General features: G+C 52.5%; 1 protein-coding gene across 1 annotated transcript; it reads left to right on the top strand.

Moving 5' to 3' along the window:
- The first annotated feature begins 4892 nt into the window (after positions 1–4892).
- DCAF10 (DDB1 and CUL4 associated factor 10) lies at positions 4893–16409 on the top strand. Its single transcript, XM_021551867.2, has 7 exons — positions 4893–5188; positions 6310–6423; positions 7852–8049; positions 9113–9315; positions 9432–9542; positions 10402–10547; positions 11752–16409. The coding sequence occupies exons 1-7, from the start codon at positions 4893–4895 to the stop codon at positions 12118–12120; spliced, it is 1437 nt and encodes a 478-aa protein (XP_021407542.1). The 3' UTR covers positions 12121–16409.
- The last annotated feature ends 253 nt before the right edge of the window (positions 16410–16662 follow it).

Below are 16662 nucleotides of genomic sequence, written 5' to 3'. Positions count from 1 at the left end.
AGATACTTTTCTGCACCTTAGGGAGTTATTCTACCCCAGTGTTAACACACAGACCATTGCTCTATTTGTCCTTTCTTTCTACTTCTTGTATAATTTTTCTGCTGACAAATCTCATAGCTACTGCTGAGCTCTCATCACCATCCTGCTGTCTCGGAGGCCTTTTGCAGTGTGCCCAAACCCCTCTGATTTTAAGGAATCCCACAGCTGTCAGGGCAGGAGATGAACGCTCTTGGCAGGGTTGGCAGTGGCCGGCAGCAGCTTCATCCTCCACCTCTGAGCAGCATCACGCTCGCCCTGCGCCCGTCAGGAGGAGTGAGCCAGCGCCGGCGCAAACTGGGGCATCCAGGCAGGTGCAGACACACCTGGCTGGCTCTGAGGCAGGCAGCACCTGCTGGAAACCCCTTCCCAGCATTATGCATAGGGAATGTAATTCATGCCAATTATAATATGGTATATGTAATATTTAGTATTTTTTGGAAAACACATGTCTATATTAGAAGCTGCCCCCACATAAGTAAAACTCAGTTTATGTTGAAACCTCATCTGCAAGCAAATGTATGTGGCTTGTCCGGAGATGGGTAACTTCACCATAGAATTCATCAACACCAGACACTGAATTGTTCTACCTCAATGCCAAGAAAAGAAATCTCATCAATATGTGCGCCTCTGAATGGAAAGAAAGGACTGATTGCCAAAATCATGGCCTCAGGCAGAATTTTCCCTATAAAAACTGCTCATACCAGGAGGACGGTGTGTGGGCATAGAGGGAACCTCTACTGAGGCTGACTTCCCTTTTGCACATCCAGTGCTGAACCCGGGCTCGGCACTGTTCTTTCCTTGTGGCTGGCTAGATAGAATTTGATTGCAAAATAAATATTTTACTTTTCATTTTAATTTGGCTGGACAAATTTTAATTTATAACACCAGGATAGGAAGTCACACCAATCCTGTGGTGGGCCTGCAGGACGGGGGCTCCATGAGGCCTGGGGCTGTGTCTCACCCATGGGGTTAGCTGTAAGACCAGCTCATCTTTTGCCTGTGAGGAGAGCACCTGTATTTGCCCTCAGGAGAACATTTCACACTGCCCAGACCTGCTCTGCTGAGACGCTCCAAGCCCAGAGCATCAGTGCCACCGTCTGTGCTCGGTGCTGCTGCAGCGCTGGACGTGTTTGTCACGAACAACCCGGGGCTCCAAGCGTGTCCCACCACCCCGAGTGGGTCCCACATCCTGCCGCGGCCCCTCTGGCCATCTCTCCACTCCCTGCTCTGGGACAGGTCTCTGTGGTGAGCAGGGTCTCTGTGAGGACCCCAGATGTCTCAGCAGGTCCCTGGCAATGCGGCAGATACAAGATAGAGCTGGCAACTCTGAGGCAAAAGTGGTCAGTAGACAAAATTTTGGGCAATTTCAAAATATGAGTACTCTTCTTTGAAAAATACTCTTTGGGACAAAGATTATTTTGGAGGAATCAGGAATCTCAGTTCATCTGTAGGGGACAGAAGGAACGTTTTGGGGATAAGACAGAGGGTACAGTGGCACTCGCAGCAGGAAGCAGACCCCAGAGTGTGGGAAATGGATTTGTAGAAAATTCTCAAAGCCTGACAGAAGGCTCACATCCCTATGCAAACCTTGAGACCAGAAATGCTGACTTAGAAATGCCATGGAGTAGGACAGGTACTGCTGAGAGAGAAATGGAGCTAGAAACAACTTTCAGAAGGTGGACTTACAAATAACACTGGGTACTTTGGAGAAACAGAGCCATGAAAGATGCACTGCAGTGGGACCCATGAGGGGTAGTTTTAGATGATTGGCTTTAAGGCATCTACAGCATGGTGTGCAAAAAGCTGATGGGCCAAGAACACTTATAGTGTTTGTAATTAGGAAATGGTAATTTCTGATTGTGGTGGCATGAATTAAAACATCTGTATTGTCTCACCCTTCTCATGAGACTGAAAATGGAATGAAAGGTTTTAAAACACCTCTCAGCTGCCCTATCCCTGGGTCAGAAAAAGGTATTGTCCAACAGCAGAGGAGGGGCTGGTCCTGCCACAGTGCTCGAAGTCTGGGACTGTCGCAGACCCCATCCTCACTGGCACCTGTTCCAGCAGGGCAGCAGACCAGGAGGCCTCCCCAGACTCCTCTTTGCCCATCAGGTTGTAGTAGCAGCTTCCACACTCTCAGGACACACTGCTTAAAAAAACATATTGACGTTAATAAAAATATAATGTCAGCACGTTTCTAAAAACTTAAGGAGAAATAGTCACAGTCCACTAAAGCGGCGGCTTTTATGGGGGAGGAGGGGCCCTGACCTTCCCTGGGTAGTTTTGGAAAAACCCTGCTGCTGTCTTTAGGAGAGCAAAGGGTGCTGGGCCTGTGTGGGAATCCAGAGCTTCCCTCTGGCTGCCCTGGCAGGTCTGGGACCCTGGCAGGGGTCAGGAACCCCCTGGACAGAGCCCCCAGAGACACTGTCTGTGATCTCTGCCCATGGAAAAGAGTTTTCAATCTTACAGGATGAATTACCAGCTCTGAGTGTCTGATATAAGTAATAATTAAGTGTGGCATGGGTGCAAAAGTAAAATTTTAGGATTCTAGATTAGGGGTTCAAAGGGGGCAAGATGGAGGAAATTGGGTGTGTCTTGTCCTTTTTCTCCTTCTTCATGCCCTCCATGTCTCACTGTGGTGTTGGCATTTTTCTGTTGGTTCAAGCTGGGGACACACTGTCCAACGTAGGTGACAGATATTGGCACGTTCTTGTAAATGCAGCCCAGGGAGTTTCTGGTATTTAATGTTTGTCACATCCCACTGAGGGCAGAGCCCCACACGCTGCCCTGCAGGACAGAGCTGGGCAGGGCAGCAGAACATGTGAGAGATAAACAGAATAAACAACCTTGGAACCAGCACAGACCAATTCTGGCTTCTGCTTTGGCAGTGGGGCAGAAAGAGAGAGACTTTCTACAATCTCGGGATCATTTCAGTATCATAGATTCTGTCAGGCGTGGGGCTGGAGGGGCTGTCCCCATCATGGGCTTTCACACTACACACCCCACACCCGGCAGGGCATTTAGGGCTTAGCCTGGCCTTTTGTCTGAGTGCTTGCCGAACCATCGCACCTGTACAGAACACTGGCACCGGCTGTACGGCACAGAACAGCGGCACTGACTGGCTGTACATCACAGAACACTGGCACTTGGCTGTACGTCACACAACACCGGCACTGGCTGTATCTCACAGAACACTGGCACTGGCTGTACGGCACAGAACACCGGCACTGGCTGTACATCACGGAACAGCGGCACTGGCCGGCTGTATTTCACACCACTTTCTGCCAGCTGCTGCTGAAGCCCTGTCAGCAGCTGTATCTCGGCCGAGCAGCCCAGGCACAGCTGCTCTGTCCGGCTTCTCAGGGCCCAGCCTGGCCTGGCTCAGCACCACGGCTTGGCACAAACCACAAATGGTGCTCCCTCCTCCTGCAAACAGCAGCGGCTGTGCCGGGCAGCCGCGGAGACAGCCGGGGACAGCCAGGCCGAGCCGGCCGGCGGTGTCCATGCCAGTGCTGGTGTCAATGCCGGCGCCAATGCCGGTGCCGTTGTCAGTGCTGATGCTGGTGCCGGTTCTGGTGCCATTGTCAGTGCCGCTGCTGGCACCGGTTCCGGTCTCAGTGTCAATGCCAATCCTGGTGCCATTGTCAATACCGATGCTGGTGCCGGTTCCGGTGTCAGTGTCAATGCCAATGCCGGTGCTGGTTCCAGTGTCAATACCAATGGCAATACCGGTGCCGGTGTAAATGGCAATACCGGTGCTGATACCAGGCCTGTGTAAATGGCAATACCAGTGCTGATGCCGATGCTGGTTACAATGCCAATGCCGATGCAAATGCCTATGCCAATGCCAATAGCAGTGCTGGTTCCGATGCCAGTGCCGGTGCCAATAGTGCTACCGATGCCTGTATCAATGGCAATACCAATTCTGATGCCGGTACTGGTTTTGATACCAGTGTCGGTAATAGTTTTGAATCCGATGCTAGTACCAGTACCAGTGCCGGTTCTGATGCCGGTGCCGATTCTGATGCCAATTCTGGTACTGGTACCGGTGCTGATAGCGGTGCCGGTTCCAATGCTAATGCCGGTACCAGTGCCAGTGCCAATAGCGGTACCAGTACCGATGGCAGTATCAATGCCAATAGCGGTACCGGTTCTGGTCCGGACCAGCGCACGGCGGCAGGGCCGGTTCCGACGCCGATGCCGGTTCCACTGTCAATGCCGATGCCGATGCTGACGCCGGTACTGGTGCCGGTTCTGATGCCGGTGCCGGTATCAATGCCCATGCCGGTACCGGTGCCGTTTCGTTCCGCCCGGGGCTGGCCACTGAGGCACCGCGGTCACTCGGGGCGGCGAACACGTCACCGTGTGGGCGGGGATTAGGCGGGGCCGCGCAGGCGCAGTGCCTCGGGGCGGGCTGCAGGGGGCGGACAGAGGAGGTGCCGCGCAGGCGCAGTGTCCCGCGCGGCCGGCAGGGGTGGACAGAGGCGGGGCCGCGCAGGCGCAGTGCCCGGCGCGGCCGTCAGGGGCGGACAGAGGCGGTACCGCGCAGGCGCAGTGCCTCGGGGCGGCTGGCAGGGGGCGGGCAGGGGCGGTGCCGCGCAGGCGCAGTGCCTCGGGGTGGGCAGGGGCGGTGCCGCGCAGGCACAGTGTCCCGCGCGGCAGGCAGGGGGTGGACAGAGGCGGGGCCGCGCAGGCGCAGTGACTCGGGGCGGGCGGCAGGGGGCGGGCAGGGGCGGTGCCGCGCAGGCGCAGTGCCTTGGGGGGCTGCAGGGGGCGGGCAGGGGCGGGGCCGCGCAGGCGCAGTGCCCCGCGCGGCCGGCAGGGGGCGGACGCGGGCCGGCGCCGCCGCCGCCATGAGCAAGGGCCCGGGGCCGGAGCCGGGGCCGGGGCCGGGGCCGGGCCCGGAGCCCGGCCCGCCGCCGCTGCCGCTCCGCCACGGCGACCCCGCGGCCGCGGGGCCCGGCGCGCCCGGCGGGCTGTTCGCCTGGCTGCGCGGGCGCTGCCTGGGCCGCGGCGCCGCCGTGGACCCGGCGCGGGAGGCGTTCGGCGCCATGACCGGGCTGTACGGCGCCATCCAGCCCGCCGACTCCGTGTGCCTCAGCACCCGCACGCACGGCGCCGTCTTCAACCTCGAGTACTCGCCCGACGGGTAGGTGCGCGGGGGCTCTGCCCTCACCTGCCGCCAGGTGCGCGGCCGGCTCCGCCCTCCGCCCTCCGCCCTGCCCGCAGCCCGGCACCGCGGTCCGGCCCGGCTGCTGCCGCGCCTGGAAACCCGTGCTCTGCAAGGCTTCGGGGAAACCCGCTGGGTTGCAGAATAGACACTGCAGATAAACCTGATTGATTTTAAAAAATGTGGGTATTGGTCTAGTACCGATATCCAGCTGTGGCGGAGAAAAACTCTAACAGTTTAAAGTTAGGAAGTGTCTGTTTACAAAGCTCCTGCTCTGAATTACTACAGAAATATGGATATTGATTTAATACCAATAGCCAGCCGTGACGGACAGAAACTCTCGTAACAGTTTAAAGTTAGAAAGTGTGTATTTACAAAGCTCCTGCTCTGAATTATTACAGAAATATGGATATTGATTTAATACCAATAGCCAGCCGTGACGGACAAAATCTCTCGTAATAGTTTAAAGATCGAAAGTGTGTGTTTGCAAAGCTGCTGTGAATTATTACAGAAATGTGGATATTGATTTAATACCAATATTCAGCTGTGATGGACAGAAACTCTCTAACAGTTTAAAGTTAGAAAGTGTGTGTTTACTGTGTGTGGGATTGTTCCCAAATCCACACTACGCCTTCCAGGTGATTACAGAGCCCTGTTATCCATACAAGTACTGAACACCCAAAATGCAAACACATATTCATCATTTTGGTACATCCCATTCCCTGCTGTGCTAATAATTCCAAAAGCCATTCAGCATGCATGGTTTGTCCCTTGAAATGGGTCGGTGTCCCTTCCATGGGGAGGGGTCCCAAAATGAGGAAGTCAATGAAGTCTTCCTCGTTCTACCTTTTCAGTGCCAATATGACAAATGAACTCTTGGTAGAACTCCCATTCCTTGTCTTCAATTGGTTTCAGAACAGAGGAGGCCCACAATTGTCTTATGTTCCTAAAGTTTATGTTTCAGACCTTTGACTCAGTGTTACCTTTCCTGTCTCAGAAGCCCTGGAGGGTGTGGGCAGAGGGCCCGGGTGGCACAGAGAGTCTGTGCTGGAGGGCAAAACCCCACACCAAAGCGGAGTTTTCTATTCTGCTCCCTGCAGCTCCGTGCTGACCATGGCCTGTGAACAGACTGAGGTCCTGCTCTTTGACCCAATATCTTCAAAGCACATCAAGACTCTCTCTGAAGCTCACGAAGACTGTGTAAATAACATCAGGTGGGTCAAGAGGGACATTCTGACACAACTCACTCTATACCTAGGCATTGTAGCTTAAATCTTACTCTGCCACTTTCTTGGGATAGAGCTGGAAATAGCAAGAGCATGACTCTAAATCCATCACTGTTCTTATCATGTAGTAGTCTTCCTTTTAAATTCAGAGGTTTTAAGTTCTTCTGGTTATGGGAATAGATTCTGAGGTGTGAATTTAACCTGTCTTCTAGCTATATTGCAGCTGCTCTTCACTCAGATTCTCAAAGCAATAAAAGCCCGCTCCAAAACCCCAAAACAACAACCAACTACAAAGCAACAAAAAACTTCAAACAAGAGCTAAACCCAAACAAAAAACCCCAGGAAAACTGTAGAAAATTCCAAGTGTTTTCACTCAGAAGAGCCAAATATAATGTGGGGTGCCGTGTCCATCAGATAAGCTGATGTTTTTCACAAACGGGTTGTTCTTTTAACAAAGAGTGATGTTTCACATCAGCTGGATATTTGTCATTAAAGCTGTATTAAAATGTGTGTCTGTCTGACACAACTCTGTTCTGCACACAGTGTATGCAGCATTGCCTGGAGCCTTGTTCAGGTTAATGAGCAGGATTGCAGTCACTGCAGCACTGCGGACGTTCCTTGTGCTCAGCACCAAAAGTGCTTACTGCTTACCAGAGTTTGGGAGTTTGGTAGCTGGTTGTTGTTGCCTGTTTTGTGTGGTGTGGCTCTGGGCCTGCAGGATTTTTACTGTGTGTTTTTTGGATGGGAGTCTTGTTCCTTTTACCTCAGGTGGGGCTTTTCTTAATTGAGTGCCCCCATGGAATGAATTCCAAACATGAGCCAGTGTGCCCTGTCCTTGTGAAACAGAAGGCTTGCCTGAATTCCAGTGATGCTCCCCTTTGATCTGCACACTGCAAACCCTGTGATTTCACCCATTCATTTTCTCACTGAACCAAGTAACGTGTGTTGGTGTGTGCTCAAACAGGGCCCCATCCTCACTCGGTGTTTTTGGAAAGGCTGACATTTGCTTCAGTAAGCTCCAGACTCTGTTTGTTCAGTTAATTTCCTAGCTGTGCTGCTCCAGCCCCAGCGAGTGCTGTGCAGAGGGGGAGCAGACCGAGTTACCGCGGGGGTCCTTCTGAGCATGTGCTCCTCTGGTGGTTTGGCTCTCGTGTGGCTGGCACGCAATTCCTCAGCACACAAACCCCCAGAAAGCCCCAGACCGAGCCGAACTGGTGCTGTGCCTGTGAGCTTGCTGGTGTGCTGCTGCTGGTTCGTAGCCCCGCAGGTCTGCTTGCAGCTGAGCTGTGGCGGCGCGGGCTCCGCGTGAGCTCAGCGCTCGTGCGTGGCTGTCTGTGGCTGCTCCCTCGGCTCCATGGTGCCTGGCTGTCCTGCCCAGCCCGTGCAGGGCGCCCTGAGTACGTTCCAACCCCACAGGTTCCTGGATAACCGGCTGTTCGCCACGTGCTCCGACGACACCACCATCGCACTCTGGGACCTGAGGAAGCTCAACACCAAAGTGTGCACGCTGCACGGCCACACCAGCTGGGTTAAGAACATCGAGTATGACACCAACACCAGGCTGCTGGTCACCTCGGGCTTTGACGGCAACGTCATCATCTGGGACACCAACAGGTACTGCACTGCCCCGTGGCCCTGCTGCGGCACGGCGGGACAGGCACACCTGGACAGGGAAACCGGGATAGGCACGGCAGGACAGGCACACTGGAACAGGCACACCAGGACAGGCACACCAGGACAGGCATACTGACACAGCTACACCAGGACAGGCACACCAGGACAGCTACACCGGGACAGGTACAGTGGGACAAGTACACTGGCACAGGCACACTGGGACAGGCACACCAGGACAGGCACACTGGCACAGGCATACTGACACAGCTACACCAGGACAGGCACACCAGGACAGCTACACTGGCACAGCTACACCAGGACAGGCACACCGGGACAGCTACACCAGGACAGGCACACCAGCACATGTACACCAGCACAGGTACACTGGCGCAGCTACACTAGGACAGGCACACCAGGACAGGCAGACAGGCATACCAGCACAGGCAGACTGGGACAGGCACACTGGGACAGGCATGGTGGGACAAGTACAACAGGATATGTACACCAGGACAGGCACACCGGGACAGGCACACCAGGACAGGGAAACCGGGATAGGCACGGCAGGACAGGCACACTGGCACAGGCACACTGGGACAGGCACACCAGGACAGGCACACCAGGACAGGCAGACAGGCGCACCAGGACAGGCAGACTGGGACAGGCACACTGGGACAGGCACACTGGCACAGCTACACCAGGACAGGCACACCAGGTGTTCTGTGCAGGAGGCAGAGCCTGCCTCCCAGAGTGGGGCTGCCGTGTGTTCTGGCACTGGGACCAGTTTGTAGCCCTTGCCAAGGGCTTGCATTGCCTCTCTGGCAGCAGAGATGGCTGGGAGGGAGCTTCTCTTCCTGCTGTGCCAGAACACAGCTCTCCCTTCCAAAAAAGTTCTGTCCTCCCTGCTGTAGTTGTGCCAAGATGTGACTTCACCCATTCCATTAAAAAGCACTTGAAAAGAATGTTTTGGGGTGAACGCAATGAACGGTGCTGAACCCCTGTGGACACAATCACAGCTGGAGGTGGAGCTGACCGCTGCCCCTCCTGTGCTTGTCTTGCTGTCCAGGTGCACAGAGGATGGCTGTCCCCACAAGAAGTTCTTTCACACCCGTTTTCTGATGCGAATGAGGCTGACACCAGACTGTTCCAAAATGCTGATCTCCACCTCCTCTGGTTACCTTCTGATTTTGCACGACCTTGACCTGAACAAGTCCTTAGAGGTTGGCAGCTACCCGATCTTGCGAGCCAGGAGGACCACGTCGAGCTCAGGTGAATGCTGGTGAGGCGTGGCAGGTCCTGTGCTGTGGGCGTCCCTTGGGGCACTCCTGGCCTGCAGCCACGTGTGCTGGGCTGCCTGTGGGCTCACCTGCCTGCTGTGTTTGCAGACATCACGTCTTCAGGCTCCTCTGGCCCTCGAGCCGTGGGCTCACCCTGTCACCAGAACAACTCAGGGCCGCCCTCGGAGAAAACCTTGTCACGGCCCTCCCAGCGAGAAGGTAGGAAAAGATCACTAAACAAAAAGATAAATGAAAATAAATCCTGGACTTTGATTTACTGAACCCAAAAGAGACCAGGGTACAAGAGTGAAGAACTCATTTTTTGTCCTGTGGTTTTTAAAGAATGGTGTTGCTGAGACTTCTGTTAAACCATTAAAATCTCATTGCACACCAGAGCCTGGGGATCTAATCAGCTTTTGTGTCTCAGAAATCTAGTAAATTTAAATATCTGTATTTTATGTCAATGCATTGCTGTTGCATGGAGGTGCTCCCTTTTCCTTGTGTTTTCCTATGAACATAGTTTGTGTGAATGATCTTTTAGGGAAAAATCCAGAGAATGGGCGTGAATTTGGCAAATGGGTGAACACTTTGTGCATCCCTTGCAATTTCAAAGAACTATAGTTTTAATTTTTAGCTACTCATGGTTATGAGATGCTGAAGCACACTGCTGAGAGGAGGCTTACCTGGGTGCCAGGGAGTGATTGACCTGGGAGTGAGGGAAAGTGTTGGGAGGAATTTGGACAGCACATCATACAAGCTTGGGAATCATAAATTCTTACAAAAACCTCAGCCTTTAGATTTTGCTGTAATACTAAGGAAGAGCATAAGCGTGGAAGGTTGATGTAGTTGTCAGTGTGGTGGGTTGAGTGCAGGTCTTGGCACGCAGATTTCATAAAAGGGAGCTGAGCCCGTGGGTGTTGGCTCAGGGTTCCTGTGACCCTCTTGAGTTTCCCTGTCCTGATGGTGAGCTCTGTCCTGTGCAGCTGCCACAGGCGTGGCCCCATTTCAGCAGCAGGGCTGGTGAGAGGGGTGAAGTCATTGCGTGCAGTTCACAGACTCACAGTCAATTCCCTTGCAGGGGGATCACCTAGAAATAGCCTTGAGGTGTTAACACCAGAGGTTCCTGGAGAAAGAGACCGTGGAAACTGCATCACGTCGCTGCAGCTGCACCCCAAGGGCTGGGCCACGCTGCTGCGGTGCTCCAGCAACACAGATGACCAGGAGGTAACACATTACCTTCTCTTCTTCTTTGAAATACGTGCTTTTGGGTTGGTTTTTTTTCTTTTTTTAATAATCTTCCTGGTAGAACCTGCTTCAAGCCTTTTCCTTGATGCAGGAAGTTGTAAGACCAGCTAAGACAGTTCAGCTGCAAGCTGCAGATTCTGCTCCTCTAACCTCACCAACAGTATAGAATAGTACTGCACCAATAATAAAGTTTTAGTTACTTTGATTGCTGATGTAAATTGAGGTTCATTTGGTTTTGGTGGGATTTATTTTTTTGTCTCTGTGTAATTTATTTGGGATTTTTTTTGTTGTTGTTGAAGAAAGCAACCTTTGTAATGGTAACCCTTTACACACGTGTAGAGGACTGAGTGGAAGTATAGCAGACTGGTCATAAATTTTAATGCTGGTTCTGCAACAGTCAAACTGCTGTACAGCACAGAATTTTTGTGACATGCAAAATGTTACATTGGGTCAGTTGGTACTGATGATTGACTCAGTTATAATTTCTCTTAGTCCTAGAGTCTGCTTTACTCTGTTTTATTAATATTCAGTGGTACTTTTTTTTTTGTGGTTATTTCAGAAGCATGCATAAAACAGAGCTAGGAATACTTGTCTTGGAGCTGAAGTAGAATCAACAAGCTTTAAACTTTGTCATTGTTTTTTTTTTTCTTTTACATTTGTTCTGATATTAAATAATGAAATGACAGGGATCCTTAATGTGTGTCAGAAATAACAAACTGGCTGTAGAGGTGTTCATAACCTTCCTTCAAAAATGTGTTACCTGCTTGCTTCAAGATTCCATTCCTTTTGAAGTCAAAGGCATAAAATGCCAGTGAGTTACAGTCAGCTGAATCTGAGTTTATAGATTTAATTTCAGTATTTACTAAATTAGAGCTGGTGCCTGACCAGAGGATTAGGCTTTGCTCTCTGCGGATGAAACCTAGATTGGGAGGATTATGTCTAGCACATTTAAGGAGTGGCTGTAAGGCTGGGCAGGCGCTTTGCTCGGGTGGCTCACAGGGAGGGAGGTGCTGGGGCAGGTGCTCCGTGTGCTCCTTGGGGAGCAGTCAGCAGCAGCATCGCCCTCCTGTGCTGCACCTGCTCACAGGAGCTGCTGTCACCTGCGGAGCTGCAGCGGGAGGGAATGTGTGTTCGCAGTGCTTTACTTCTCTTTCAGTGTCCCTTTCTCTGCCTCTCCCTTTAGTGGACTTGTGTCTATGAATTCCAGGAAGGAGCCCCGGTGCGCCCCGTGTCCCCGCGCTGCTCCCTGCGCCTGACGCACTGCATCGAGGAGGCCAACGTGGGCCGGGGCTACATCAAGGAGCTGTGCTTCAGCCCCGACGGCCGCATGATCTCGTCCCCGCACGGCTTCGGCATCCGCCTGCTGGGCTTCGACGCGCAGTGCAGCGAGCTGGTGGACTGCCTGCCGCGGGAGGCCAGCCCGCTGCGCGAGATCCGCTCGCTCTACTCCCACAACGACGTGGTGCTCACCACCAAGTTCTCCCCCACGCACTGTCAGATCGCCTCGGGGTGCCTTAGCGGACGCGTCTCCCTCTACCAGCCAAAGTTCTAGGCACGGCAGCGGCCCCTGCGGATGGACGTTGCTGGGTTTCACGTGAGCCCCGTGGAAGTGTGCTCTCTCCAAACCTCCAGTCCGAGGAGGTGGCGGCTGCCGCGGTCCCGGGACGTGCCGTGCAAGGATTTATTAGGCCAGCAGCATACGGATCTTGGTCCTGCCTCCGTGAGCCCGTGGCCCAGCCCGCCAGCAGACCGCTGCTGCTCCTGCTGATCCTGTGCCATCGGGCTGCTGTCCTGCTGTGTTTGTACCCTGATACTTGATTGTTTCCTTCAGCGCGGCTCCCATGGGCTGCTCGGAGCAGCACGGAGGGGCAGGGTGCCCAGGGACCTCCTGTCCCAGAGGAGCTGGACTGCCTCACCTCTGCTTCCTCTTCTGTCACTGAAGCAACTCTGTGGTGATCAGTAGATAACGGCCTGCTTGTCTACATAAGCAACACGGTTAGTTACTCTAACCAAAAAAAAAAGAAAAGAAAAAGGAATTTTGCTTTCATTTCTATGTTAATGTGGTTGTCATTGGCTAGAAGAATAAGTCCTGGTGTGGCTTAGGCTGGCAGGGGCCACTGGAGGCCCCCAGGCCACCCCTGCACGGGCAGGCTCCCCTCGAGCCCACCCCTCAGCACTAGGGAGGACCCTGGCCCAGGGCATCTCTGGGTTCGTGCAGCAGGACAGCTCTGTCCCCTCCTCTGCCAGGCGTCTGTTGCAGGGGGCTGGTCACATCATCCCACATCTGAATCATGCTGGCTTTTCGCTGATGTTTGGGTATTTCCCACCTGCCTGTTTTTCCACACACACTTGGCCTGCACTCTGGCTGTGGAGAAATTAATTTGGATGTGTCCCTAGTATTGCCAGGTGAGCCTTTCTTCACATGTGCTGTCAGCTTGGGAGGACATTAAAAGCAAACCTGTCAACAGTGGGATCTACCTGGCTCTAACCAGGCTTATCATCAGGTGTGGAACACTGTAGTGCTCACTCTGAGAGGGGCTGGAGGGGAAGCTGTGTGAGGAGCAGCAGAGATCTTTGGAGCTGGGAGGAGTCTGAGATGAGATCTCATGGTGCTCTTGAACATCCTCCTGTGGGGCAGTGGAGGGGCAACTCTGGTCTCTTCACTGCCGTGACTGCAGCCAGGGCAGGGCTGGGCTGGGCCAGGGCAGCTCAGGCTGGAGGGCAGGAAAGGCTCTTCCCAGAGGTGCTGGCACTGCCCAGGCTCCCCAGGGCATGGGCACGGCCCCGAGGCTGCCAGAGCTGCAGGAGAGCTCCAGGGATGCCCGGGGGGATCTGGGGGTCTGTGCAGGCCAGGGGTGGGACTGGCTGATCCTGTGGGTCCCTCCAGCTCAGGGGATTCTGTGATTGTGTGGTCACACCCAGAGTATGAATGCCAGACTTCAGCCCTAGAGTTAATAGAGCTAACCTTGTAAATGCACAGGTATTGTGCATCCATATCAGTTGATAATGTTCTCATCACTTACATGTTCCAAGATGAGGGTTTTTTAATATTTCACTGCAGTTTTGCAGACTAGTCACACTCTCAGTTCAGCAGGGAACTTTACCTGAAAGGACTGTCACCTGCTGATGTTCAGGTACACTCTCTCTGGCTCAGCGGAGCACACTTGTTCAAAGCTGACTCTTACAAAGCCTTTTGCAAAATGTGTTTGGGGATAAAGACAACATTTATGGACCTGAGAGAGCTGGAAAGGTAAGCCTGAGGACCCTCCTGTAGCTTTGTGTTTATGTGGGTAGTATACCCTGGTGTGGGTGCAGATGTCATTGAAACTTAAACCTCCTCTGCATTATGAGAGAAGAAAATCCCAAGTTTCCTCTTTTGGAGAATTTCTTTGTTAAATGAAGCCTTCAATTTCGTGTGTTAGGTACTGTGGGGACTAACACCCCTTCTGCTGGCCTGAGCCTGCACATTGGGCAGGTGGGTCTGCCGGGCTGTGAAAGCACTCAGTGCTTCCCTTGGCTGTGGCTCAACGCCCTGGGAGTGAAGCGTGCAGGAAACTTGGGGACAAGAATGGGATACAGGATTTTTATGCAAAGGAAGAGCTACCAGGAGTTTGTGTGGGCCAGGCTGTTTGGGGAAAAAAAGCCCAGGTCCTGCCCAGGACTACAGCAGCTTTCCCCCAAGCATTTGCTGTCCCACTGCCAGGCTGCTGTTTTCTCACCTTATTTAATGTTTTATTACACATCATGGAAGGGACTGCAGGGACACTTGAGAGAACCTTGGCGTTCTCACGGGCTTGCACAGTGTTTGTTTTGGAGGTGAAGGAGCACCCACAGGACCGAGGTGGTTCTTGGGTGGATCTGTCTGTTTCCAAGGCTGTTCTTGTTTTTGCTGTCAGAACCTCCTCAGACTGGTGGATCCCTAGTGACTGTAACGCTATGCCTGTGAATATGCACTGAGTGTTACCTTTTTAATTCTACCTCATGATACGCTGTGTTTTACACCAGTATTGTGCTGAGCTTTGGACACTCACTTTGTGTAGAGGACCATTACCCCAAAGTGAGAGGTGTGTGACAGGTGTGTCACCGCTCCTCCATAGCACCTGTGGCTGGCTGGCAGGCCCTGCCTGGCTCCCTGGCAGCTCACCTGGTGGAGGGGTTTGGTCACCTTGATGCTTTTGTAGTGTGTCCAGCAGATGCATAAAATGACAGAATCAGTACCTGTATGCTGTAGAAACATTACTTAGTTTTTCTGATGACATTTGTAATAAGTTTGAGTTAGAGTAAGTAGGTAGTCTTAGATTTTGGTCATTCGACTGATTACTCCTTTTCAACAAACTTGGAAGTTTTCCATGAAGGCTTTACGGTATTTTACCTGTGAAGTTCACTTCTCAGTGGCTTACAGCTGACATGCCTCACGGTCATGTGGTGGTGCAAGTGTTTTCAGTTCTCAGTAGCATTACTGAAACAATGAATTTATGTGTTGGTGAGCTTCAGGTTATTTCTAGGTAGTCAAACAAAAAAAAAGTTTATCTTCTAGTTGTGTTTCAAAAGTTGAATGCTCGACCTCGAGAAGTGTATAAAACTGTGAAACAACTGTAAGGGAACATTTCCAAGGGAGATGGATTGCGCTGACAGAGGGGTGGCTCACACCAGGGGTGTCTGACCTGGTGTGGCAGCACTGGATAAATTCCACAGCATTTCTCGCTTGTGGCACAACCACGGAGCCCCGTGGGGACGTGGCGGCGGCTGCGGGAGCCGGGGCGGTGTCGAGGCTGGTTCTGCTGTCCCAGGGCGGTGTCAGGGCTGGTTCTGTTCTGTCCCTGGGTCCCAGGGCAGTGTCGGGGCTGGTTCTGCTCTGTCCCCGGGTCCCAGGGCAGTGTCGGGGCTGGTTCTGCTCTGTCCCCGGGTCCCAGGGCAGTGTTGGGGCTGGTTCTGCTCTGTCCCCGGGTCCCAGGGCAGTGTCGGGGCTGGTTCTGCTGTCCCAGGGCAGTGTCAGGGCTGGTTCTGCTCTGTCCCTGGGTCCCAGGGCAGTGTCGGGGCTGGTTCTGCTCTGTCCCCGGGTCCCAGGGCAGTATCAGGGCTGGTTCTCCTGTCCCAGCCCGGCTGTGCTGTGCCGTGCCCGGGCTGGCACCATGCGGGGCTGCTGCTCCCAGGTCACACAGGGCCGGCACTGTTGCACCATGGGGATAGAGGAAAAGCACAGCGGTGCCCACACACACACAGGATTGTTTGCACTCGTGGAGTCTTGGGGTAAGGACAGCTCGATGCCTACTACCAGAATTAGAATGTAAACATCAGTTTTTGCGGGGAGGGGGGAACGGGTCTTGGTTAAGTTAGTGGGGTTTGTTTCTGTTTGTGTTGTGATTTTTATTTGGGTAGCACTGATGTGGAGAAGGTTCTGACATCGTAATACATGGGTCTGTTGCTCTAGGACATATAAACTCCTAGAAAAAAAATAAATACACTTGCCAAATGAAAGCTTTCGAAAAATGCAGTTTACAAGATTGTAAGAATTTGGAGAGAAAGGAAGAACTCAACGACCCATCATGTTTTTAGCCTGCAGGAAACAGAAACTTCTCATTGGCTGATCATAGTTAAAGGTGCATTTTCTAAAGCACTAAATATCCTCAGTTAAGTATAAGGTTTTTAATACAGAAACAAATTGTGCATGTAGAGTATTTTGAAATACCTGAGATTTCATAGTAAAAACTGTAGCCTTTTAATACCGTATATGAAGTATCGGAACTGCTTTGAAAGTATTGTACTTACAGCCGTACAGTAACTTACTATTTGTGGACAGTTTCTCTTGCTTGCATAATAAACATTTAATAATTCACTGAATTGAAGTGTACTTTATTTATGTTAAAATGAGCCATGCTGGCTCTTGCCTGCCCCCAAAAATTAAGAGGAAAAACACTTCCAAGTGTTTAGATGCTGGCATTCGCAAGTGTGTGTGTCACAGCAGTGCTTTTACGTTAAGTTTTTCTGAAAGTGACATATGAAGAGTCAAAATTGACTCTGAACTTCACACCCAGGGCTCCACTATTTCATTTTTGCTGGGCACTGACCAGCTCTGAGCTTGTGCCAAACCCTT

Source organism: Lonchura striata, chromosome Z, assembly GCF_050655825.1.
Source record: "Lonchura striata isolate lonStrDom1 chromosome Z, ASM5065582v1, whole genome shotgun sequence".
Classification (NCBI taxonomy): Eukaryota; Metazoa; Chordata; class Aves; order Passeriformes; family Estrildidae; genus Lonchura; species Lonchura striata.
Note: the sequence above shows the minus strand (reverse complement) of the source record. Positions and strands in the feature narration are given on the sequence as shown.

What these genes read in the sequence shown, in the direction of transcription:
- DCAF10 (XM_021551867.2), top strand. Translation starts at nt 4,893, where the DNA reads ATGAGCAAGGGCCCGGGGCCGGAGCCGGGGCCGGGGCCGGGGCCGGGC. An exon ending in CTCGAGTACTCGCCCGACGG is followed by an intron (nt 5,189 to 6,309) that starts GTAGGTGCGCGG and finishes TGCTCCCTGCAG; the next exon opens with CTCCGTGCTGACCATGGCCT. An exon ending in ACGGCCCTCCCAGCGAGAAG is followed by an intron (nt 9,543 to 10,401) that starts GTAGGAAAAGAT and finishes ATTCCCTTGCAG; the next exon opens with GGGGATCACCTAGAAATAGC.